The sequence below is a fragment of the Panthera tigris genome, chromosome D1, assembly GCF_018350195.1.
Source record: "Panthera tigris isolate Pti1 chromosome D1, P.tigris_Pti1_mat1.1, whole genome shotgun sequence".
NCBI classification, from domain to species: domain Eukaryota; kingdom Metazoa; phylum Chordata; class Mammalia; order Carnivora; family Felidae; genus Panthera; species Panthera tigris.
Genome location: NC_056669.1, coordinates 60539387 through 60566899, shown reverse-complemented (window position 1 = coordinate 60566899; position 27513 = coordinate 60539387). Strand labels below are relative to the sequence as shown.

Sequence of the window (27513 nt, the reverse complement as noted above, 5' to 3'; positions counted from 1 at the left end):
AAAAGAATATTTGATTGTCAGCTATATAGGTGATGGCTGCTGTGAGCACAACACTCACTAAAGATAAATGGCTGACTGGTCCTGCTTGTATATTGTGTTCCCAGTGCATGTACCAACAACTTTATTATTTGCCATGAAGCACGTGCTGGTTAATGATTCATTGCCTCTCAGCTCCAGGTTCACTTTTTGCCTTCTCTGTGAAAATGTGCCTTGGCCCTCTGATTACTTTGTCTTCACAGCTCGTGCAATGCTACACTTTGTCCGTGGATGGCATGGGTAAGGAACTGAAGGAGGGGAGGGTTTTGCTTCCTGGTTCCTACATGGTCACTCCACAGACTCAGTGCAGTTTGTTTGCCATCTGTAGTCGACAGTAGGCTCCTGCAGCTCTTGCAACTCCTCCAGGGCCCAAATTCTGCAATAAATGAAGGAGGCAGCACCCAGTGGCCAGCCGTTTCCTCATGAGCCCTGGCATCCTACAAGGTGGACTTGTGGCACGTTCCACTGAAGCAGTATCACAGCCACTTTTCTGTCTCTCAGTGATCCAAGGCTCTTCCTTCTCTAATGAGGTCTAGTTAACAGACCGGAGCTTTATAGTTTTTTTCATCAATGCTTAGGTCTATGATTCACCTTAAGTTAATTTTGCTATGTCATATGAGGTAGATGTCAAGTTCATTTTCTCATACAATTATTTGCTCCAGCTCTCCATTTCAGGAAGACTATCTAATCTCCATTACATCACTTATCTATCTTCTTCAAAAAACAAATGACCTTACATGTATGAGTATATTGCATATTTCACGGTTAACAGAAGTCACAATAAATATTAATTTTATTTGTAATTGAATAAATGAAAACAGAGGATATCAAAATGTGTAGCATGTGAAAAAGCAATGGTTAAAATAAATCCCTACTTGAAAATGCATAAATTCCAAAAGGGAAAGTTTGAAAACCAATAATCAAAGCTTCTTTATGAATAAGTAAAAAGAACTGCAAATTAAACACAAAGAAAGTAAAAGGAAAGACATGATAAAGATTGGATTAGAAGTCAAATGCATTACAGATAGAAAGTACCATTGTTAGTCTGGATACTTTTTATGTCAACCTAGCTGTGGTTTTGGAGCTAAAAGCTTTTAAGATAGAGCCTAATGATGTGAATCCCCAACAGTGAATGCACGGAGTCCAAACTCTCTCCATCTCTAGGAAATAAAAGTATTCTCTACCTGACCACAAACATTTGATAGATCACGGTGGGATCCATGACTCAGAAGAAAAATCCATGCCACACGCTTACGAATTACCTTATTTTTTACACCATAGACAATAGGGTTGAGTGGCACAAGGAGATAGATGGTAGACAGGAGAATGTGGGTAGGGGGACCTACATGTCCAAAACGGTGGCTGAAAAAGGAGAAGAAGGCAAGAATATAAAACTCAAGGAAAACAAAAATATGAGCTGTGCATGTGTTAAATGCTGTGAGCCGTGCCTCCTTTTGGTGTAGACAAAAAACAGCCTGGAAATATGGATATAGGAAATGAGGACAAAAATCATGTCAAATCCCAGTATTGTAAAACCTACTAGGAGACCACATGTTTTATTGACTTGGATGTCTTCTGCAGCTAGCTTGACCATGGCCATGTGCTCACAGTAAGAGTGGGGCAATCAGAATGGAATGAAAAACATGAAATCTTTTGATTAGAGTGGGTGACAGACCAACCAGCACTGTAGCTTGGATCGCCACTGTTGCTATCATCTGATCCAGGATGGAAGGCGCGAGGATGGATGTGTCTCAGTGGATCACAGATGGCAATGTAGCAGTCAAAAGCCATGGCCAACAGAATGCCAGACTCCATGCACTGCAAGGCATGAATGAAGAACAGCTGGGTCAGGCAGCTGTCAAAGGCCATGGAACAAGATCTGAACCAGAAGATGGCCATCATCCTGGGAGCAATGGCTGCGCAGAGTCCTATGTCAGTGGCCGCCAGCACTGCCAGGATGTTATGCATGGGCTGATGCAGGCTGCGTTCTGTAGCAATGATGATTAGTAAAATAATATTTCCCAGAAGAGCCACTATGCACACAGCAAAGAAGGGAAACCCAGTCCAAAACTGCACATGTTCTAGTCCAGGAATTCTGATTAAGATTACTGTTCTGGGGTCAAATATGATGTATTGATGGATGCCATAGACATTGGTATTCTGTCTTCTTGCTGCTGATTCTGACACCTGCAGAAGGAAACTTGGATGAGAAATGAAGAGGCTTCATCCCTCACTATCATTCAACCATTATCTTTCAACCATTGAGCATTGAGCAAGTAAGTTCAGATCTATGGATGGCAGTATGGCCAGAATGTTCTGATGAAGTTCTATAATAATAATGTCAGAGCGGTAGAAGCAAACAATCCTGCAGACCTTAACCTGAGCTAAAAAATGGGAACATTTCAGTATTCCTGCCTTCGTTTTTGTGGAAATGGAAACCATGAGATGGAGAACACTGATTTTTGCCATCTGTCATCAGCTCTAGCCTAGTTTGCCTGAAAGCCACCATTAAGTGTTCCTTCTTTATCTACCTAGATGCCAACCCAGTTTCACTGCAGTTGGAAATTCTCCTGGCAGTCTTGATGTCCTAGAAGAAATCTTGTTTCTGTCACTGTGTGTGCATTAATATATAATCCTATGAGAGCCTTCAATATTACTTCAATATTACTCCTGGTGCCAGAGAGGGAGTTATTTATCTCAGAGTCATTAACATTGGTTCCCCATGGGATTTGTTAAAAGGGTTTATCTTCCTTATATTAACTCATTCGTTTATCAAAATGTTGAACAAACTACTGCTTTTCCAGGCACTCAACGTGGTCCTTAGAAGAAATTTGAAGAGGGTGTTCATCTTTCAGATACAGCCAGATGAAATTAATTCTCTAAAGTAATTAAGGCTCATTTATTTAGGGTAGATTTGTGGAATAGGGAATGTGAAATAGTCTGTTTTTACTGGGGCTTAGGAAAAGGAAGGAGAAGAAGAAAGAGAAGGGGAAAAAAAGAAAAGGATGCACAGTTACCAAATTCAAGAAGAATGGACAATTTAAAATAGGGTAGTGTATTAAAAAAAAAAAAGCAGGGGTGCCTGGGTGGCTCAGTCAGTTATGCCTCCGACTTTGGCTCAGGTCATAAACTCATGGTTCATGAGTTAGAGCCCCAAGTCAAGCTCTCTGCTGGAAGCACATAGCCCAATTCGAATCTTCTGTCCCCCTCTCTCTCTGCACTTACTCTGCTACTCCTTCTCTCAAAAATAAATAAATAAATAAATAAATAAATAAATAAATAAATAAATAAAAGAAAAGCAGAATCTGGCTACTTTAGACATACTCTGAAGCTAGGTTAGTGTAATTATGTTTTCTTCCCGGTTAAAGATCACTGGATCACTAGACTTCTTGAGCTCTGGTTAAGATTGCATATCCTGTTTTGCATGGTAGACTCTCTACTTTTGCTTTTTAATACCTTTACACTGTATTGTGAATGATTAGCTGTGGTTTAAATCCTGAAGCACCTCTGACTGTGATGTCTTACAATATGAGTAGTACCTGATATCGAATGTCACATCGAATGTCACAACTGAGCTAATGGTTCTTGAAGTAAAACTCAAAAAAGTGTAGGGACCCATCAATGACTGCGTTCGCCTGGAGTTTATCTCTCATGTTTTCCCAGACTAAGCCCCCAGCAACTTGTCAATTATAGTTTGTATTTTCTTTTTTTTTTTTTTAAGTTTATTTATTTTTGAGACACAGAGAGACAGAGCATGAACGGGGGAGGGGCAGAGAGAGAGGGAGACACAGAATAGGAAGCAGGCTCCAGGCTCTGAGCCATCAGCCCAGAGCCCGACGCGGGGCTCGAATTCACAGACCTCGAGATCGTGACCAGAGCTGAAGTCGGACGCTTAACCCACTGAGCCACCCAGGCGCCCCTATAGTTTGTATTTTCTTATCCTGGCACTGCTTCTCTTAGAGATTTCTGCTCTGGTAAATTATAATTTTTCTGTCTTCACTTATTGGTTTCTCCAGTTTGGGGGACAGCAGTTTGCCCTGTGACGTTACCTCTGAGTCTAGGAAGAGTTGCTGACTTCTCAGTTGGTTCAGCTTTTTACTTGTTGTTAGGGTAGAGTGTGAACTTCCATATTCTCATATGCCAGACTGGAGATTCAAACTGAAGTCTGAATCCTGCTGTTTTCATCCATTCTACCACTCTTCATTTTGACTGGGGATTTTAAAACATTTACATTTATTTTTTATTTTTATTTTTTTAATTATTTTTTTTAACGTTTATTCATTCTTGAGAGACAGAGCATGAGCAGGGAAGGGGCAGAGAGAGGGAGACACAGAATCCGAAACAGGCTCCAGGCTCTGAGCTGTCAGCACCGAGCCCCACACGGTTCAAGCCCAGCTTGAACCCACAAACTGGAAGATCCTGACCTGAGCAGAAGTCAGATGCTCAACCGACTGAGCCACCCAGGCTCCCCGAAACATTTACATTTAAAATAATTATTCCTAGGGAAGGATTTACCATTACTGTTTTGTTATTTATTTCCTTTATGTCTTATAACTTTCTTGTCCCTCGTTTCCTCTTTTATTGCCTGTCTTTGTGTTTGCTTAATTTTTGTAATGACACTTTTTGGATTCCTTGACATTTCCTTTTGTGTATAGTTTACAAATATTTTCTTTGTGATTGCCACAGGAATTACATATAACATCCCAAAGTTATAACAATATATTTTAAACTAAACTTCAGTCCCAGACAAAAGCTCTACTCCCTTCTTTAGAACTCCACCACCCACATAATGACATTATGTTATTAATGTTACAAAGTACATCCTTATATATTTTGTATGCATTAACTTAGATTTATAATTGTTTGTGCTTTTGTCTTTCATATCCTGTAGAAGAATAAAAAGTTGAGTTATGAACCAAAATTGGGATAATACTGATTTTTATACCTGTGTATGTATTTATCTTTGCTGAAGAACTTTATATTTTTGTATAGATTTGAGTTACTCTCTAGCTTCCTTTCATTTCAACAGAAAGGACTCCCTTTAGCATTCCTTGTAAAGCAGGTTTAGAGATAATGAACTCTCAGCTTTTGTGTGTCTGGGAATATCCTATTGTCCTCATTTGGAAGGGCACTTTTGCTAGATAAGGAATTCTTGAATATTTTTTTAATAATTTACATATAGCACCCCCCTCTGTTCTGGCCTGCAAAGTTTATGTCCCAAGTTGCAATGGAATGAAGCTGATGTGTTAAAGGAATAAAGAATGTGTTCTCTATCTTTTCAGTTCCCTTCAAGTCCTGTTAAGTGGTTGACAGATTATATCAAAATACTAAGAGATGGCTATATCTGCAACTGTAAACCCAAGGGAGTGTACAGATAAACTATGATTCCTGCAATTAGGAAGATTATCAAATATTTACCAACAATACAAATACCCCCCTCCCCTTTCTTAGTGATTCCATGAGGACCTGTTTGTGTCACTTGTTATTCTTGCTTATCCTCTGAGATTACCATGCTGAAGCTACTATATATGGAAACTACATGTTTAGGTTGCTTCTTGGTTCCGAGTCCGTTTCCTTGTGAGATAGTTAAGGTTATGAAACTAAAGAAGGATGGAGAGAAAGATAGTCTGAGCAATCTAAGGAAAACTTTCAAAGACATGGGATTTTCTTAACATCTTTTTACTTTCCAAATGTCCTAGTTTCAAGAAAGAAGATGTAATTCTTTGAAACAGAGGGAATACACATTTTTCATTCTTTATGGATGAAATGAAGAAAAAAATAGATTGTAGGAAACGAAGATCTTTTTTAAGGATCTCATAGAAAGTTTTCTCTCATTTTGACCATATTTCATATTGTGTGAATCTATTGAAGGGACAAGAAGAAGGATACCTCATGACCTCCATACTCAACCTCAGGTTGGCATTTTCAGGGAGATGATCTCACAGACATTATATCATGTGTTTTTGAACAAAAAAAAAAGTGTTTTAGAAACCAGTGTGTGTATCTCTGAGTGTGTGCACTTTCTACTTCTGTGCTTACAATGCTCTGCATTGTATCTGTAACTCCAACAGTTACTAGTAAGCACCTGACAACCACTGCATTGGTCTAGATTATAAAATTTCCTGCTGGTTATGTGCTTACACATGAATGTGTAGGGACCTTTGTTTACCCACAGAAGTTTATCTCACTTTAATTTCTTTATAATCATTTTTTAAATTTTTTTTAATGCTTATTTTTGAGAGAAAGAGAGAGAGAGAGAGAGAGAGAGAGAGAGAGAGAGAGAGAGAGACAGGGCCTGAGCAGGGGAGGGGTAGAGAGATAGGGAAATACAGAATCCAAAACAGGCTTGAGGCTCCAAGCTGTCAGCACATAACATGACACAGGGCTTGAACCCACAAACCATGAGATCATGGCCTGAATTCAAGTGGGATGCTTAACCGACTGAGCCACCCAGGCACCCCATCGCTTTGTAATCTTTGAGTCTCAACTACACTAGATTTAATTCATTACATCATGATTGTTCTTCCCAGTGGAACTTTGTTTATGCCCCTTTCCTTTGCTTTGTTTATGTGTGTGTGCATGTGGGTGCAGATAGACGGATACATATTATCTTTATCTATACCTAAATATCTATATTCAGATTCCATAGGACCAAGTCATATAATCTTCACATTCCAACCTAAGTTCCATTTACTCAAGAAGACTTTTTTTGACTCATGAAGCTTAATTTGATCCTTTGGTATCATTTCTGTATAACTCATCCTTCCCTTAGCTTTGGGATAAGTTTTGGCCATATAAATTATGTGTTGAAAGTTACACTACCATTACTTGTTTAAAGCTAAATCAGGAAAAAGACATATTTTTGTTTTTCACTGTAATAAAGCTAGGTTATAGTACATATAAAAGCCTGGAAAAAATTGTTTGGTTAATAATATATGGGGGATATAATAAGTATTCTGGCATGATTCAGGAAAGCATATGTATTGGTAACTCTGTGTAAGTTCTTATTAGTACATATTATATTTATAAGGATTTGTTTGGGACAGAAGGAGAGCATATTATCTTTAAAAACTGATGGAAGTTCTACATAAGTACTATGTACTGCCTTGATGGGAGCTAGGAGAAGCAGAAAACTAGTAACCAAGGGTTACTCTACAACTGAAGCATTTGTGGTGACTTAGAAGTTAGTTTTTCTCTTTAACCTTCTCAACTCCTGCCTCATGCTCACCCACTTTATCCCAGGACTTCTCTGCTATGGGGATTTGACTATTGCTTGGAATTATAGGACAAAGTATAAAGAAATCTACTATAGTCCATAACTGATATCTCAAGCATCATCAGGTATAAATTTACCAATCCAATAAATAAACCGTTGTGCATGTTTGAGAGTTTGAGTTTCTAGATCAACAAATGAAGGAGCACAATTAGTATCCGTCTGTACTGTGAAATAATCTAAATCTGGAAAAAAAATGAGAATAAAAGGGTAGTGAGTGGGGTTAATGTTAAGAAATATCCTTACCAATAGATATCTGTTGGTTCAAAAGAACATAATATGTGCCTACTTGAACAGTACATGATAGAAAGAAATAAACAATAGGAAAAAAGCAAGTTGTAATCTTGTCAGATTAGTCACGTGTGCACAGTGGTAAATGAAAGGCTAAAGATAAAGACTGAGTTGATTCTACTTCAAAAGCTGTGTCAAAGACTTCAATATCATGTCCAGAGAGGGACAAAGACCATTTATTTCTATTCCCCATGTGAATGCCAGATTGGACTATAAGGGTCCTTTCAATAACTACTTGATGTTTTCACAGTGCCTCTGCTTGATCACTTCTAGTTAGGGGAAAGCCCACTGACATACGGGAAATAATGAATGGTAACTCAAGGAAGACATTCAGTAAATATTAGTTGACTTACGTTCAGGTATGACTACAGATGGAATCTTTTACTGGAAATGAAGGGACAAGGTAATTTATAAGCCCCTGGGATAATATGATATAAGTATTATCTTTCTGTACTTCTAAACACAGTCATTTGGTTAGTTATTACTAATTTTGGTATTATGGTCCTAGTGAATTTAAATACACCTGATTATGAATTTGAATTGTTTTTAGCAATAGATCATTAAGGGTCTTCCTGAACTGAATCTCCATGTTTTTAGCATCTGGTTGTGATCATCTGTCATAGCAACTTTATCTTTAGAAGTACTGATAAGCCCGGGAAAAAGCATCATGCCTCCTTTCAACACCTCTCATCCTTCTCCTGTCACCTTCTTGCTGATGGGCATCCCAGGACTAGAGCACCTGCATGTCTGGATTGGGATTCCCTTCTGCTCCATGTACGTGGTGGCTGTGGTGGGGAATGTGAGCATCCTGGCCGTGGTGAAGGCAGAGCAGAGTCTCCATGAGCCTATGTTCTTCTTTTTGTGCATGCTCTCCGTCACTGACCTGGTCCTCTCCACATCTACACTGCCTCGGATGCTGTGTCTCTTCTGGCTTGGAGTCCATGACATTGCCTTTGATGTCTGTCTAGCCCAAATGTTCTTCATTCATAGTTTTACTGCTATGGAATCTGGCTTTTTTCTGGCCATGGCCTTTGACCGTTATGTGGCCATTTGTCATCCACTGCACCATACTACCATTCTCACCCATGCACGCATCACCATAATGAGTATTATTGTGGTGATTAGGGGTGTAGCCTTCTTTTCTCCACATCCCATCCTGCTCAAACAACTTCCCTACTGCAGATCACGAATTATTGCCCACACCTATTGTGAGTTCATGGCCGTGGTGAAGCTGGCATGTATGGACATAGGGGCCACCAAGAGTTATAGCCTCAGTATGGCTTCTATCATTGGCTCATGTGATGCAATTCTCATTGCTGTATCCTATGCCTTCATCCTCCGCTCTGTATTCCGTCTGCCATCCCGAGAAGCTAGCTTTAAGGCTCTGGGCACATGTGGGTCACATGTCTGTGTTATTCTTGTCTTCTATTCCACAGCTGGTTTTTCCATTTTCACTCACCGTTTTGGGAAAAATGTGCCTGCACATGTCCATATTTTTATTGCAAATATGTACCTTTTGGTGCCCCCTTTTCTCAACCCTATTGTATATGGAGTAAGGACCAAGAAAATACGGGAACATGTTATTAGGACATTAATGGTCAAAGTTGCTTGATTGTAGTTGAATTGATAAAATAAATGGAAATAAAAGAAGTGATATAATTAAAATAACTAGCTGCTCTTACTCTCACAAGCAGAATTGCATTTACCATCTGAAAGTTCTTTTATTTACTATATGTCTGTGAATTCCAAAAATTCTAATCAAACAAGTTATTTCAGCTTTTTCATGTATTAAATATTCGAGGACAAATTGTCAATCTCCTTCTAACTGTATGTCTTATGGAGGATAATTACAAACAGAGAGTGAACAGTGGAAGAAGAAAAAGGATAAGTAAACAATATAGAAAAAAAGGATTTCTATAGAGAACTAAATGATGGACAGTTTCCCACTTGTATTTATGGAACAGCTCAGTGTACAACTGCAATAAACTTCTCTTGATGTTTCTCTTTGTTAATATATATTTGTATGTTGGTAATAAAGAAAAGACCATGAAGATCAGTCTATCATCGATCTATATATCCATGTATCTATGTATCTATCCAACATCACCACTTATGCTTTTTGCAATTAAGATAAGAATGTAACTAAAGGACATTTACTGGTGGCTTTTTTAGTATTGTGGTAAAATATACATAACATAATAGTTGTTATTTTAACCATTTTTAATTGTCCAGTTCAGTGTAATTCATGCACTCACATTGCTGTGCAGTCATCACCACCATTCTTCTTCAGAGATTTTTATCTTTCCCATCTGAAATCTATCCATTAACATTAACTTCCCATTCCCCACATTCCCTGGCAACTACCATTATATTGTCTTTGTGAATTTGGCTACTCTAGGTACTTCATATAAGTGGAATCATACAGTATTAGTCTTTTTGTGACTGGCTTATTTCACTCAACATAATTCCATTCATGTTGTAGAATGCGTCAGAATTTCCTTACCTTTTAATGTGGAATAATATTTCCAATAAATATTATAGTGGACTATAGATACATAGATAAAACAGACATATATCTAGATACAGATTCTTATCTATCTATCTATATTTCATTTATCCATTTATCTATGGATGGACACTTGGGTTGCTTCCAAGTTTTGCCTCCTATGAGTAATGCTATTGTGGATGTAGTTATATAAATATCTGTTCTAGTCTCTGTTTTAATTTCTTTTGGATAAATACCCAGAAGTGGAATTGCTGTATTATATGGTAATTCTGTGTTTTCATTTTTGAGCAATAGCCATGTCTCTTTTTGCACAGCAGCTGCATCATATTACATTCTCACTAACAATGCAAAAGGGTTCCAATTTTTCATATCCACACCAATGATTTTTTTTTTATTTTTTTAAATGTTTATTTATTTTCAAGAGACAGAGAAACAGGAAGTGAGGAGGGGGTAGCACAGAGAGAGGGAGACACAGAATTCAAGCAGGCTCCAGGCTCTGAGCTGTCAGCACAGAGCCTGATGTGGGGCTTGAATCCATGAACTGTGAGATCACGACCTGAGCTGAAGTCGTACGTTTAACCGACTGAGCCACCCAGGCACTCCTAATTTTTTTAATTTTTTAAAAATAGTAGCCATCCTAATATATATGAAGTGGTGTCTCATTTTGGTTTTGATTTGCATTTCCCTAAAAATTAGTGATGTTGAACATCTTTTCATGTATATATTTGCCATTTGTACACATTCTTTGGAAAAAATTTTATTCAAGTTATTTGCTCATTTTCTAATCTATTGTGTTGTTGTCATTGCTGTTGAGCTTTAAAAGTTCTTTATATATTCTGGCTATTAATTTATTATCAGATATATGGTTTACAAATATTTTCTCCCATTCTGTGGGTTGCCTTTCCCTCTCTTGATAGTGCCCTTTGATGCACAAAAGTATTGTTTTCCTGCTCATTTTTTAATTGAAATATAATTAACATATAATGCTATATTAGTTTCAGGTGTAGAATATAATGATTCAACATTCTATACATTATTCAGTGCTCATCACAGTAAGTTGACTCTTAATCCCCTTCACTTATTTCACCCATTTCGTCACCCACCTCCCCTCTGGCAACAACCAGTTTGTTGTCTGTATTTAAGTACAAAAGTTTTAATTTTGGTGAAGTCCAGCTTATTTATTTTTATTTTTGTTGCCTATGTTTTTCTGTCTTATCCAAAAAATTGTGAAATACAATGTCATAAGGTTTTCTCTCTATTTTTTTTCTAAGTATTTGATAGTTTCACCTCTCCTATTTAGGTCTTTGATCCATTTTCAGTAATTTTTTTCTGTATGATATGAGTTCAATTTCATTCCATTGCATGTGGATATCTAGTTTTTTCACTGCCATTTGTTGAAAAAAAAAAAAACTGTTCTTTCCCCATTGAATGATCTGGGCTCTCTTGTAGAAATTACCTGACCATATATGTTAGAGTTTATTTGGGAGCTTTCTTTTCTCTTGTATAGGTCTATATGTCTGTCTTTAGGCCAGTACCATACTTATTTGATTACTATAGCTTTGTAGTAAGTTGTGAAATCAGGAAGTATGAGACCTCAACTTTGTTCTTATTTTCAATATTTTTTTGTGTGTGTGGCTATTTTGTGTGAGATTTTGTATGAATTTTAGATTGGATTTTTCTGTTTCTACAAAAATGTCATTGCAACTTTGGTAAGGATTGCATTGAATCTGTAGATGACTTTGGGTAGCATTGGCATATTAACATTATGTTTTCCAATCCATGACCATGGAATATCTTTCTATTTATTTGTGTCTTCATTAATATCTTCCAACAATGTTTTGTAGTTTTTAGTGTACAAGTATTCGTCTCTTTGCTTAAATTTATTCCTATTTTATTCTTTTGGAATTTATTATAAATATAATTATTTATGTAATTTCCTTTTCAGATTGCTCATTGTTAGTGAATAGAAATGCAATTTTGGGGTTTTGCATGTTGATTTTGAATATTGCAATTTTGCTAATTTATTTATTGGGTATATTAGGTATGTTTGTGTGTGTGTGTGTGTGTGTGTGTGTGTGTGTGTATACAAGTGTGATATCTTTATGGTTTTCTTCTTACAAGATCAAATCATCTGCAAACATAGTTTTGTATCTTCCTTCCCAACTTGTATGCCTTTTATTTATTTTTCTTGTCTAATTGCTATAGCTAATACTTCCAGAACTATGTTGCATACAAGCGATAGAAATGGGCATATCTCTCTTGTTCCTGATCATAAAGAAAAAACTTTCAGTATTTCACCATTGAGTACAATGTTAGTACAAGGGCTTATCATATATGGCCTTTATTATGTTGAGGTTGAGGTTGCTGGTCATTTTTTATTGTCCTCTTTCTAATATTTAATAACAGTTAACTAGGAAATACCGTCATTCTTTCAAATCAACCAATTACCAAAGCCCTATAGAATTATTAAAGGTATCTATATTAGTAAGAATCTAACCAGGACACAAAAAAAAATTTGAATATTTAGGACAGGACATCTTTAATACTGATAATTATTTATATAATTATATAGCTTCTGAGAAGTGAAATATTAAAAATAAAGATTCCCAGAAATTAAGAACTATAGGAAGCCATACCAGCTCTAGGTCAGTGAAACAGAGGGGGCAGCCAGCAGTTCCAGACTCAAAGATATGAGTCTCCCAGTGGAAGGTGAAACCATGGAAGTCCTCTCTGGCAGGATCTGGAGCCCTGGAGTAGATGCAGTTGAAGAGAGTGAGAAATAGGGAGAAATAACCTGACCTTTCTTTCCTCTTCCCTAATATTTTCCTGCCAGTACCTACACTGAACAAACCCAGCATAAATACAGATGATCTGTGATCCTGGGAAACATAGCCTGCAATGGTCAATGCTCCTGAAATACAGAAAAAGGAGAAGAAGTTGAGGAAGGACAAGTTTATAAGGAAGACATATTTAATATATGCATAACATTGCAACGAAAATGCACATAATGATTCTTTTGTATATAGGGATAATGAGTATCCTTTACTTGATTAAACAAGTAAAATTCAAGAGGATTCAGTAATAGAAACATGACTAGAAAGTATCCTGGAGCTTTGGTTGTTTTTCAGAACTAGATAAGATTCAAGTAAGTTACTTAATATCTGGAGACATATGGGGATATTAATATGGATACCCTAATTAATTAATAACCATGTGCCTCTCTGATATTCTCCATTCTGTCTAGCTCTCATCACATATGTTGTGAGAAGGCATTAATTCGCAGTGCCTACATGTGCTTAAGCCCTAGAAGTGTAATAAATCAAGTATCTCAAGAGACTCGGAGTCCAGAGACCATCTCTTCTTGGTTTCTAAGTTCAGAGCTAGCTTGGGTGGCAATGACACTACAAGACTGATTCCCTTCAAGAGACCAAACTGTTCCTGAAGAGACTAGGATAAATTATTGAAATTGCTTATAATCAGACAACATTCTCGAAGGAGGTGATAGGTAGGATATTCCTTGCAGGCATCTGGTCCCCCAGGATAAGAGATATAATGAAACTTGCTGTAGTATAGCATATATTAAGCTGACCTTCACGGTGAACAATGGGGCCATCTCATTATAGAGGTAAGATAACCTGGTTACAGGCTGCAGAGTTGTAGTTGAGTTGGGATTGGAAAACTCAATGCTTCCATAAGAAGGGAATGATGGAACCTAGGATGGGGTTCTAGGTCCAGTCTTAAGTGGTGAAGACAGCACTTGTGGCTCTCTGAAAGATGGTTGAACTTCTTGACAAAAAATAAGGTAGAACAAGATGAACTCAATATTTAAGCTGAAATGAACAGTTTGTTCATTCATAATTTTTGTTAATCTACTTCTAGGATTTAGTCCTAAACTGAACTGGTCAAAACATTTTTTTAAAAATAATTCTTTTATTCAGAGTGAAAGGATACTTCATGTTATAAAAGCTCACCATATACCAATATTTGAACCAAGATAATTATTTATCAATTCAAAATTTAGTATTGTTAGGATGTCCTTCCAAAATAATTGCTCACAAACTCTAAGGAGTGATTTCTGGTAAGCCAATTTCTGGAAATCAAGAGTTTTATTTAAAAGTTTTCTTAAGGAATCAGACCTCTAAACCCAGACAGCAAACTGATGGTTGCTAGAGGGAAGAGGGGTGGGAGATGGAAGATAGAGCCTTCCAGTTATGGAATGAGTAAGTTATAGGAATAAAAGGCACAGCATTGGGCATATAGGGAAAAAAATTTAGCTTTGGAAACAGAAGTCAGTGTGAAGTGTACTGTGTGATTGAAAAATGTATTATTCACCTTCTGGAAGAATTTGATTGATCTTTTACAAAACAACACAAATATCTGGTAATCTGAATACCCATGTTTTCCAGACTTAGTCATTTTTTCTATTGGATAGTCCTTTGCTAAGTGATTTTCTTATTGTTCAGTTGAGCTGATTTTATGAAGATAAGGGTCCTTGATTTATTAGCTTAATGACTCACCTTTAAAAATAGGACCAGTTTGGTTCATACTTCTTCATTCTCCTTTTTTTTAGCTAATTTCCCCAATTGTTCTTTAGTATTTCCCAAGTCACCTTTTCATTATATCTATAAGCCCTGTCATTGAGAAGGGGGTGAGAGAGGTTAAATATCACAAATCACTGATCTCAGTCATAATGGTTGGACTTACCCTTTTTTGCTTGTCTCAAATTATAGAAAATTATATCTTCATACTCAGCAATATATCACCTGTTACCTCTCTAATACTATAATACTACTGAAATGCATATGGCTAACTGAACAACACTTTCTGGAAAAAAAAAAAGGCAAGGAGATAGATAGATGATAGATAGATGATAGATAGATACTTTTCTACTAATTTTTCTTACCCAAAAAAGCACAATCCCATATATTTAATGCATTGCGAGATTATACTACTGAAGAAATAATTCAATAACTGGCATCTCTCCAAACCCATAGTAATGGAAGAAAAACATTGATATTCATATATTTATAATCTTTGTGATTTTTAATTTGGACAGGGTCATGGAATATCTACTGTTTACATAATGTTAAATTACAACAGGACCAGTCTTCACCCAACCAGCTTTCTACTGCTTGGCATTCCGGGATTGGAGGCTGTTCACATATGGATTTCTATCCCTTTTTGTCTAGTCTACCTCGTGTCACTAATGGGAAATGTTGCCCTTCTATTAATTGTCAAGACAGACCACAAACTACACGAACCTATGTACCTCTTTCTATGCATGCTTTCAGTGGCTGATTTGATTCTTACTTCTTCTACACTTCCCAAGATACTTAGCCTCTTCTGGTTCAATTACAGAGAGATCTACTTTGAAGCCTGCCTCGCTCAAATGTATCTTATTCATTCTCTGTCTACTATGGAATCTGGATTTATCCTGGCCATGGCTTTTGACCGCTACATAGCCATTTGCCACCCATTAAGACATTCCACTATCCTGACCCCTGCAGTGATTATAGGCTTTGGTTTGGGCATTGTCTTTAGAGGAGCTGTACTCCTCAGTCCACATCCCTTTCTACTGAGGTGGCTTTCCTACTGCAGAACTAATGTCATCTCCCATACGTACTGTGAGTTTATGGCTGTGATAAAGCTAGTTTGCACTGAAACCAAGATTCGTAGAGCCTACAGCCTAATTGTGGCATTCCTGACAGGGGGATTGGATTTCATATTGATCATCTGTTCTTATGTCCTTATTCTTTTCACTGTCTTTAATCTGCCTTCGAAAGCTGCCCGCCTCAAGACCTTAAGTACATGTGTCTCCCATGTATGGGTCATCTTAGTGTTTTATACACCAGCCTTTTTCTCTTTTCTCACTCATAGGTTTGGCCACCACATCGCTCCACATATCCATATTTTTATAGCCAATATATATCTTCTTATTCCACCTATGATGAACCCTATTATCTATGGTGTAAAAACCAAGAGAATCCGGGAGGGATTCTTTAAATTCTTAATAATCAAATGTGTTTGAAAGCATATATTGCTGCTTTCAAGATTCTCCCTTTGTCTTTTTCTTTTAAACATTTGACTGATACTTTAGGTAAGGCTATCTTGTTTTCATTCTGCTTAGAATTTGTTGAGCTTCTTGTTTGTGAGGATTGAAGTTTTTTTGTTTTTTTTTTTATCAATTTTTGAAAAATTTCAGCCATTATTTCTTCAAATGTTATTTCTGTCTCTCCTGTCCTTCTAGGATTTTCTTTATAGGCTTTTTTTTTTTTTCTTTTTTCTGTATCCTACAGGGGTCTTTGAGACTTTTTCATTTTTTTCTTCTTTTTTTTTTTTTTTTTTGCTTTTCAGGCTGAATAGTTTCAATTGGCCTCTCTTCAAGCTTGCTTATTCTTTTTTTTCTCTAAGTTTAAATATGCTTTTGAGCACCTATTGTGGATTTTACATTCATTTATTATACATTTCCATTATATTTGGTTCTTTTTAAATAATTCCTGTCTATTTATACTCTGTATTTGGTGACACATGATTCTCAAACTTTTCCTTTTCTTCTTTAGACTTCGTTTATTTTAGTTCTTGGAACTTATTTGTAATAGCTGATATCAAGTCTGATTCGTAAGCAAGATTTTTACTTGGAGTGGGTTTTGTTTGTTTGTTTTGTTTTGTTTTGTTTTTGAAATCTTGTGCATGCACTATGCACATGGGTAGGTGGCCTTCTATATTCCTAAAAATATGTTGGAACTTTTCAAATCCTCCTATGAACATCTCATTCTCTGTTTTTATTTGTTTGCTTGTTTTTGTTTTGTTTGTTTGTTGGCTGGTTTGTTTTGAGTTTTATAGTCAGTCTTTTGTTAACCCAATTAGTAAGTTTGTCTTAGGACACTTTAATGTTAAACAATTGCCATTACAAATGCCTTTTTCTCATAGGTTGATTTCTGAGTCATGTCAAATAAAAACAAGCCTTTTGAATAGAGCATTTTTCAAGCTTCCTGTTGTGTCAAATAGTGACAGTTTATTTTGATGGTGATTTTTGGACTGCCAAACCAATTTTGTCCCTTCTTTTGGATGCTAGGATGCTGGTTTTCAAAGACATAGAATGCATTTCTAAAAACTTTAAATGCCTGTGTCGATTAACTTTAATATCTGTGTCATTTCTGGGTCAGTTTCAATTGATTAATTTTTCTTACTTATTATGAATTTTGTTTTTCTATTACTTTTCATGACTTATAGGTTGGAATGGATTATATACATAATTATATATGATAATATATAAAACATATATAAACATATAAAATATGAAAAAAACAATATATATTTTACCCTGTGGGATGCTAAATTCTTTTTTGTATTTCTATGTTTTCAGGCTTTGTTCTGGGACTTAATTAGATTGAATATTGGTCAAGCTTGTCAGGTTTTGTTTTAGGCTGTACAGTGTGAAACCAGAGCAATATTTCATCTAGTTCTCATTTTGTCTCACTGTTTGGTTTCCCTATATTTTCCTATATCACAATAAATTATGAAAAATTCCTCAGTGACTTCTCAAAAAGGGTTGGCTTCAAATATTGTCCCAATTTTGTGTGTGTGGTTTTGGGTAGATTGGTTCACAGAGGTTTTGCTCCAACTAATCTGAACTAATTAGTTCACAATGAACTAATCAGTATTGAAGTAATTTTTAAAGCAGTCCTTCTGAAGAACAAGAAGTTGTCTCTCTGCAGATTTCTTCTCTTTGGTACACTGATTTACTGTTTCTGTTTTATTCTTCCAAGAATCCCAGATCCAGGGGCACCTGGGTGGCTCATTCGATTAAGTATCCAACTCTTGACTTCAGCTCATGTTATGATCTCATGGGGTCGTGAGTTCAAGCTTCGCATTAGGCTCTGCGCTGACAGCAGGATTCTCTATCTCCCTCTCTCTCTCTCTCTGCCCCTTCACCACTCACTCTCTCTCAAAAATAAAAATAGAAATAAATTCCTTTTTTTTCAAAAATTAAAAAAAAATAATGTTTATTTATTTTTGAGAGACAGAGAAACAGAGGATGAGCAGGGGAGGAGCAGATAGAGACACACACAGAAAGAATCCAAAGCAGACCCCAGGCTCTGAGCTGTCAGCACACGATGCAGGGCTCAAACTCAATGAGCTGAACTGTGAGATCATGACCTGAGCCAAGCTTGGAAGTTGGATGGTTAACCGACTAAGCCACCTAGGCACCCCAAACAAACAAACAGAAATCTTAAAAGAAGAAGAAGGAGAAGAAGAAAGAAGAGGAAGAAGAGGAAGGGAAAGAAGAGGAGGAAGAGGAAGAAGAAAAAAGAAGAAAGCTGAAAGAGGAAAGAAGAAGAATCCCAGCTCCAGATCCTGAATTTAAGAATCATGTTGTACTCTGCCTGGGCTCTACCTTTCCCTAATGTGTTTTGGTAACTTTCCCTATGCAGTAAGCTTGGGCAATTGAAAGGATAACCTCATTAGTTTCCCATCCCACAGATTCCATTGTCTTTCATTATCTGATGTCCAATACCTTGAGTGCCTTTACTTCACATATTTTATGGTACTTTAGTTCTTTCATGCACATTCCTGTTACTCCAACTTGTCCAAAAACAAATGTCCCCACATATTCCTTTAAGTTCAAATTTAGAAATCCTCAACTATCTAAATTCTTGTATCTGATTCTTCACTATACAAATTGTGAAACATTTTCTCATACTGTTCACTAATTGAGTAAACACACACAGACACACTCATACACACATACAAACACACACAGTGTATCTGTATAGACTGATATAAAATACTTCGGTTGATAGGGTGCCTGGGTGTCTCAGTCGGTTGACATCTAGCTCTTGATTTCGGTTCAGGTCATGATCTCACATTTTGTGAGTTCAAGCCCCAGGTAGGGCTCTGTGTGGACAGTGGGAAGCCTGCTTGGGATTCACTCTTTCCTTCTGTCTGTGCCCCTCCCCTGCTTGTTCTCTCTCTCTTTCTCTCTCTCTCTCTCTCTCTCTCTCTTTCTCTCTCTCAAAAGAAATAGATAAACTTAATAAAAATTATTTAAAAAATTTTTTAACATTTATTCATTATTGAGAGACAGAGAGAGACAGAGCATGGGAGGAGCAGAAAGAGGAGGAGACACAGAATCTGAAGCAGGCTCCAGACACTGAGCTGTCAGCACAGAGCCTGATGCGGGGCTCAAACTCACAAACTGCGAGATCATGACTTGAGCCGAAATCAGATGCTTAACCAACTGAGCCACCCAGGTGCCCCCTAATAAAAATTATTTTTAAAATATTTAAAAATAAAGCAACTACTTTGTTTTAAATATACCTTTATTAAAAATAGAGCTGCTTTTGGAGGATGTTGCTTTCATCTGCATGAACTTTGCCTTTATTTTTATTGTAATGAAATCTAGACATAATTACCAGTCATCCATGGTCAGTGCTTTATTGCTATCCATTTTTTATTAAGTTTATTTATTTATTTTGAGAGAGAGAGCAGGGGAGGGGCAGGGAGAGAGGGAGAGAGAGAATCACAAGCAGACTCCACACTGTCAGCACAGAGCCTGATGCAGGGCTTGAACTCACCAACAGTGAGATCATGACCTAAGCAGAAACAAAGAGACACTTAACCGACTGAGCCATCCAGGTGTCCCTGCTATCCATCTTTGTATGTCAAATTTATAGCCTAGACCAGCTGACATAATTGGAACTCCCTAAAGGCAACTGGCTGTAGGGGGTAAGGGATTTCCCTTTCCAATGAGGAAATCTTTAAATCCAATGAGTCTCAGAGGAGGACAATCTATGTACCATTTATTATTACCACTTCAATTCCCATCATGATTAGTTGCCACTACCACTTATTAACGTGATTATTATGTTATTCATTGTATTAAACACCATAACCATATTAATTCATTTAAGCTTCATATAGACAATATGATATATGTACTACTAGTATTCATATTTTAAAGTTCAGGAAATTTGAGATTGTAAAGAAGAAATTACATGAAAATAGTTATACAACCAATACTAGCAGAGCCAACTCTGAAAACAGGTCTTCCTCTACAGCATGAGGTTCATCACATTTTACCTAAAGACACTAATGCTGGTGTTAACACCAAAGCTCTGTCCATTTAGAAGCATTAGCCACTTAGTTCCCTCTGTTTCCAGAAGACTAAAAGCCTTTCGTTCAAAGTATTCTAGATTATTTTGGTAATCAGAGACGTAGAAATATATGTCTGCATATCTATCTGCATATCGATATATCTATGTCTTTTTAATTAAATATTTAAAAAAAGAAGAGAAGAAATGGGATATGCAATCCCTGATATTTAACGCTATCTATGGAGTAGACTCCTGGTGTTAATAACACTATGCTTTCCTTGTACTTTACACATCAAATAGGGGCCTTTTACACCATACTAACTGAGAAAAAGGAAACAGGGAATTTTGTCTTTAAGAAGGGAAACTCAGATCCTGGGATAAAATATGTTATATAGCACTATATATATATTTTTTCCCTTCCATTCAAGTTGACATATTAAATCTCACAGTGCTAAATGTGTTCTTTTGAGACATCCTTAGTCGCTCTTTGTTTGATTTTGGCAAATCATTTATCCTATGAACTCTAGTGAAGCTATCTCAATGGATAATATAAACATCAGAGGCAAAATAAATGATACAGTGGATGGCAAGGGAAGTCTGCAAGTGTAGACTGGTCAAAGAAGACTAAGGACAGGAGAAGTGGTAGAAAAGGGGACAAAATGCCTCATTATGTTTTCTGTGTTGGCTTACGTCTGGTATACCTCATCCATTGGTCATCAGTGTTTGTTAGTTCTAATTTCACAGATTCCTTCCAATGCTAGCAACTAAAGAGCAACAGGGAATTTAATTACACTACTTGACATTGTTACCTAGTCCCTCACATCCATTTGGAAATGGAAATCCCAGGCTTACATTTGAAAGGCAAAATTAAATAACTAAAGTAATAGTAAATAAAAAATGACTTTTTATTTGTCAAACAGTAAATGGGGAATTACATTATTAATTTTCATATTATATAACTCCTGAAAAGAAGATATTATTATCCTCCTCTTTAAGATAAGGAACTAGCATCAACTAAGCTGTTGTACCTCATGCAACGTCTGGGGAAATATGAAATTTTAGGGAATATCTGGGTAAAGATGATCATTTCAGGTGATTATGAGGCAGCCACTGCATGGGTAACACTTTATTCACACTGCTTTAAACAATACTGATAACTCTGTTCAAAAATGCGGGGCTATAGAAAGTTTATTCAGCTTCATGCTGTGAAGACCGATGTTTTCCTTATACAATCTGCAATGTTCAGTTCCACAAAAGTACAATTAAACAATCATCATTGTGACCCTAGTACCCACACGCTTTTGATTATTGGTTCCTGAGGTTAGTCCTCTAATGACTGCAAAAGTCTCAGAAGTCTGTCATCTGTCTGGTCAGTGAGATTCCTCTAGAACAAAGAGAGACATTCTCATTGGTGATCATTGACAGCCATCCCCATGGGGCATTCATTTTGCATAACCCTCCTAAAACCTATGGCTCCAGAGCAAGAAGCAGCAGGCAGCTGGTTTGTCTTATAGGCGTCTGCAAGATGAGTGCAACCCCAGGCAAAACCCAGCCAGATGAAGAAATAGGACTACGTGAGACAAGCATTTCTACTCGAGAGAAAAACAGAAGAATTAAAAATACTTAATAGCTTATATGACAAGGATAGTGAGCAACAAATGGACTCCAACCATAGCACAGACGCAGCATCAGGAAGGTCTCCTGCCATGCCAGTCTTTACTTCCATGGCTAAATTGTAGGGGCATCTACAGGGTCTCCCATAGAGGGTAAGGTGACTAAAGGAAAGGCAGCACTTAGGGAATTTAAGATGGAGACTATTTATAAACAAGAACAGAATTAATTAAACGTAATATTTTATGGGCTTACTGGTGCATGCAACTGAACAAAATGTTTTCTAGGTTTGAAAGGTATTTAAGACCAAAAGTAATGGTCAATGAGGTAGTTAAATTCTGAAGTAGTGCACACTGCCTGCCACTCTGGCGATGCATCTGAGAGGTATGGCTAGATGCTTTGTTTGAACTTTATAAAGTGAGAGTAACATAAAGATCAAGTAAAACCATAAATCAAGGTCCGTTTAAATGGCCCAAATATTCATATTTGTCTTTGCATATCAGTCTGATCACATTCACAGAAATTGATTTATGCTAGGTTCAGTAAGTGTTTTCAATCCAAAATAGCAATTTGCTTTTATAGACAGTTTCTAAGTAAAACGACAGTTTTCCAATGAAGAGAAAAAATAAGCCTGATAGGGGAAAAGATGTTTTAGAGACATAATCAGGGCAATAACTATCTAGTTTTCACTTGAAAATCAGCCTCTTTTTGTTCTTATTTATTTGTTTAGTGAAACTATCAGCAAAATAAATCCATGCTGTTTTCAGTAATTACGGGGCGGTGTTTATGAAGTGGATATATGGAGCAAAATATGACTTTACGTAGTGTGTTTTCTTTCCCTAGGGTAACGTTTACGCTTTCTTTCACTTTTTGAATTTTAAGATTAAAACAAATATTACTGGCTAATTCCAAAATCCTCACCCTCCATACCTGTTTCTGGCACAAACTTTCTTTCCCTCTATAGATTATCATAAGATATGGGTCACATATTTGAGGTACAAAGAGTATTTTTTAAAATATTTATTTCTTTACTTTTGAGAGAGAGGGAGCACAAGCAGGGGAGGAGCAGAGAGATAGGGAGACACAGAAACCCAGGTGCCCCACGAAGAGTATTTTTTTTTTTAATTTTTTAATCTTTATTTTTGAGAGAAAGATAGAGAGACAGAGCATGAGCAGGGGGAGGAACAGAGAGAAAGGGAGGAACAGAGAGAAAGGGAGGCACAGAATCCAAAGCAGGCTCCAGGCTCTGAGCTGTCAGCACAGACCCCGATGTGGGGCTCGAACCCATGAACCGTAAGATCATGACCTGAGCTGAAGTCGGACACTTAACTGACTGAGCCACCCAGGCACCCCAACTATCTTTTTACTCCATTTGCTTTTAAGATCTCTATGATTTCTGAAACTCTATTAACTTTTTAAAAAATGTGTCTATATGGAGATGCAGTTGATTTATAACATTGTATAATTTAACGTGTACGGTTGTTAATTTGGCAGATTTATATATTGCATTATGATTACCACATAGTATTAGCTAACACCTTTAATCATATCTTTTTTATCATTTCTTATTTTTTTATCTTATTTTGTATATTTTTATTATCTTATTACCATTTCTGTTTTGGAGTTAGGAAAAATTAAAATCTAATCTCTTAGCTACCTTGAAGTTTATAATAGCAACATTTTTGTCTATAATCATTTTGCAGTGAATTACAATCTCCAGAACATATTACTAGTTGCAAATTTCCACTGACTCTTTGTTAACTTTTTAAAGTTATTCCTGATTTTTAAAATCCATTTTAAAGTCTCGCTCAAATCAAATTTCATTGTCCACGGACATCATGTGATAGAGTAATTGTGTACTTCCTCTGGCACCATTTATACTTCTCAGAAGCTACAGAAACATCTGTTGCTGTGCTTGAGCCATTGGGACTCTCCAGTGGAGCTATAAAATCTGAAGTTAGCATTTCATGAGGGAATAATTCAAATCTCTGAATTCCTGGCTTTAATTCAACACAACACAATTAATCTGGAGGGATATAGACAACTTGTCTATGTTTACTCAAACCTAAGACATGAGAGAGGCAGTGATGAGGGTACTGTAGCATATTGGTGTGAAGAAGGACTTTCTAGAACTCAGGCATAAATATTCCAAATTACTTTGGACTCTTGAGACTCAGCTGTGCTGAAAATAAACTGAGAGCATGCAATAGAGGAAGACACGGTGGTCCCTCTGAAGATAAGTTGGAGACTTCTCTGGATTGCCTCCTTGTTGACAGGTAAATTGGTGTAGTTCCACCACATAGAACTAGCCACTAATAAGTTAGATCAAGATGCTCTTGGCATTTTCCCCAATCATCCTTTAGAAATTCTAGTCCACAAGGTACCTGGTACCAACTCTGGGAAAGTAAGTGTATGCAGGTATATTCTCTGGGCTTAAGAATAATTTAGTAAGAAATAACATACTAACCATTAGTTTCACAGTGAACAGCTGGTATCAACTGAGATGTTGGAATGTAAATTTTATATTATATATTTGTATATTAGATATTATATTAATATTGCATATATTTATTTATATCATATATATATATTTGTATGAATTATCATGAAAGCATGGACAATCTGCCAAAGTAACATTTTTCCAGGGATCCTGGAAAATCCAGGGAGCATACTTTTTGGATGTAAGGTCAATGACTTTGTTGCTATCTTAAAGCTATTATGCATTTAAGTGATCAGATACTGGTTCTTTTATGGCCAGAAATTCACCAGGGCAGCAAATTTCTAAAGTATTGTCCTTTGAAGCATTGCAAGTGTGGAATGCTTATTAATCCTTCATGCCTTGCTTTTAAAAATCTCTATTTAGAATTTATCTCATGCCAAATTCTCCAACACCATAATTACTTCGGAGGGGTACTTCTCAGAGAAGGCATTGTTACAGGTTCCTGGTTAGAATGTGAGGAACTTGAGTTATTTATCAGAAATTTTGCAAAAGGAAGGAAGGAGAGAAGAAAGAAAGAAAGAAAGAAAGAAAGAAAGAAAGAAAGAAAGAAAGAAAGAAAGAAAAGAGGAAAGAAAAGAAAAGAAAAGAAAAAAAAGAAAAGAAAAAGAGATTTTGCTCAGCCTGGCTATCACAGACAGAAGGAGAAGACTTAGTGTCAGGCAGAATGTTGTGGAGTTTCTGAGCTTAAGGAGATAGTCTTTACTCAAGCTAGTCCTTAATGAGATTAATAGCTGACAGTGAGTAATGCAATACATGTAATTTCAGAGAAATTACCAAGGAGGTAAGCTTGGTAGCTCACCAAGGAGGCTCACCAAGGAGAGAAGCTCACCAAGGAGGACTTAAAATATGAATAAAATTGCTCAGTTGCACTTTTACCTAAGTAATCCTACTGTATATTTACCAGAGTATATATGCACTTGACCACTCCAGGAACAAAGGAAGGAAAGAAAGCAAGACTATATCTTCACGTAGCCAGAATCACCATGATTGACTTTAACTCCACTGCATTCACCAATCCTAGTACCTTCTTCCTGATGGGCATACCTGGCCTAGAATATTTGCATATTTGGATAGCCATCCCTTTCTGCTCAATGTATATTGTGGCGCTCATGGGAAACATACTTATCCTTTTTATCATCAAAGCTGAGACTGTTCTCCATGAACCCATGTTCTATTTTCTTTCCATGTTGGCCATCACAGACCTCATCTTGTCAACCTCCACTCTTCCCAAGATGTTGGGTATGTTCTGGTTCAATTATCATGAAATTGGCTTCCATGCCTGTCTCACTCAGATGTTTTTCATCCATGCTTTCTCTGGGGTCGAGTCAGGGCTTCTTGTGGCCATGGCATTTGACCGGTATGTGGCAATCTGCAATCCACTGAGACACACATCCATTCTTACAAATACTGTGGTGGCTCAAGTTGGCGTAGTGGCACTTCTACGTGGGTTAGTACTAATGACACCACATCCGTTTCTGGTAAGGAGATGGCCATATTGCCAGTCCAATGTAGTCCGCCACACATACTGTGAGCACATGGCTGTGGTGAAATTGGCTTGTGCTGACATTTCCATCAATAGTCTTTATAGTTTGGCAGTCATTGTCTTAATTGTTGGGACTGATGTGACATGCATCTCTCTGTCCTATGTACAGATACTTCGTACTGTATTTAATCTCCCTTCTAATGATTCCAGGTTGAAGACCCTCAGCACTTGTGGGTCCCATGTGTGTGTCATCCTCACCTTCTACATCCCTGCTCTTTTTTCCTTCCTCACCCACCGTTTTAGTAAGCATATACCACGCCACACCCACATCCTGCTGGCCAACATGTACTTGTTGGTACCACCTATGCTGAACCCTATCATCTATGGAGTAAGGACCAGACAGATCCGAGAATGTGTTCAACAATTATTCATGACTAAAATCAGCTGAGAATTCTGGGTCTTATTTTTCCACTTATTCCCATCCTCCTGTAATTCTTTGGTATAAATTTCTTGGATTCTAGCTTCAGCAAGACCAAGTATTAGAATCTTAATTCTTACTTACTATTTCCATAAGTGGAAGTTATATTTAACTAACATGCATATGTAAAACAGATACAGCAATACCTATGTCATAAGTTAATGGTTACAAAGTGTTTAGTACTGTTTCTAGTATATTGTAGCACCTAATAAAGATATTATTTCAGTCTGTGAAATAATTCTTCTGTGTGTTATGTGTTTGTTTTCTCAGTGTCTTTATGAAACATGTTTATTAGTTTATTTTATAAGATTAACCAAATAAGAACATCAATCTGACTGTGGCTTTTTTTCTAATGTTTATTTATTTTTGAAGGAGAGAGAGACAGAGCATGAACTGGGGAAGGGCAGAGAGAGGGAGACACAGAATTCTAAGCGGGGTCTAGGCTCTGAGCTGTCAGCACAGAGCCTGACGCAGGGCTCGGACTCAAGAACCATGAGAATGACCCAAGCCAAAGTCCAACGCTTAACTGACTGAGCCACCCAGATGCCCCTTTTTATCTTTTTTAATGGGGGAATTTTCAACTAGATAATCCAGATGGCAGTCTGCATTGGGTTGATTTGTCCTCTCACTGTAACCATAGGGAAAGTTGGTGAGAGATGGGCAGAAGAGAAAAATGTTGGGTAGGCCATAGAGCTTTCAGCTTGCAACTTATGAGAAAGGGTGCATGTTAGGAACTCCCTTGAGAATTGATATGGATTGCAAAGTGAGTCATTCCCACTGCTAGTGCAAACACTGTGTATCTTTCAAACTTGTGGAAAATTTCAAAGAATTAGAACTGTTATTCCTGAAATGAGCAAATAAAATAAAATGATGACTGATTTTGCATTCATCTATCCACTCAGTAAGTATCTAGTAAGTATCTGTAATGTGCCCAACACTTATATGGACATAGAAGACATGACAGTAAACAAAAGAAGCCAAATTATTTCCCTTAGTAAAGCTGATAGGCAATAAGTAAAGATGGTAAATGAAAGTAATTAATGTATACTGATTATAAGGGGGGCTTTTCTAGTAATATTTAATGTTACAAATTTTAGTCTAATCTACTTCTGGTTGTATCCCACACCTTTTGATTGCTGATGGATACTGAAAGAGGAATCTTAAATTTTCCAAATACAATAGTGGATCTGACAATATTTTCTTTCATTTCATCAATTTTCTTCATGTAATTTGAATTC

The 27513-nt window shown here is 36.9% G+C and overlaps 3 protein-coding genes and 1 pseudogene across 3 annotated transcripts; 3 read left to right on the top strand and 1 right to left on the bottom strand.

Annotated features, from left to right (window-relative positions):
* Window positions 1-337: 337 nt before the first annotated feature.
* On the bottom strand, window positions 338-7416 carry LOC102963782 (annotated as a pseudogene).
* An 851-nt stretch (window positions 7417-8267) lies between these two features.
* On the top strand, window positions 8268-9212 carry LOC102971330 (olfactory receptor 52E4-like). The gene has a single exon (XM_007089343.1). It carries the CDS (start codon window positions 8268-8270, stop codon window positions 9210-9212), a length of 945 nt encoding a protein of 314 aa, XP_007089405.1.
* Window positions 9213-15189: 5977 nt separating this feature from the next.
* Window positions 15190-16134, top strand: LOC102964073 (olfactory receptor 52K2-like). The gene has a single exon (XM_015540743.2). The coding sequence runs from the start codon at window positions 15190-15192 to the stop codon at window positions 16132-16134; it is 945 nt and encodes a 314-aa protein (XP_015396229.2).
* Window positions 16135-25297: 9163 nt separating this feature from the next.
* Window positions 25298-26245, top strand: LOC102964364 (olfactory receptor 52E2-like). Its single transcript, XM_007089398.1, has one exon. It carries the CDS (start codon window positions 25298-25300, stop codon window positions 26243-26245), a length of 948 nt encoding a protein of 315 aa, XP_007089460.1.
* Window positions 26246-27513: the final 1268 nt, after the last annotated feature.

What these genes read in the sequence shown, in the direction of transcription:
- LOC102971330 (XM_007089343.1), top strand. Translation starts at nt 8,268, where the DNA reads ATGCCTCCTTTCAACACCTCTCATCCTTCTCCTGTCACCTTCTTGCTG.
- LOC102964364 (XM_007089398.1), top strand. Translation starts at nt 25,298, where the DNA reads ATGATTGACTTTAACTCCACTGCATTCACCAATCCTAGTACCTTCTTC.
- LOC102964073 (XM_015540743.2), top strand. Translation starts at nt 15,190, where the DNA reads ATGTTAAATTACAACAGGACCAGTCTTCACCCAACCAGCTTTCTACTG.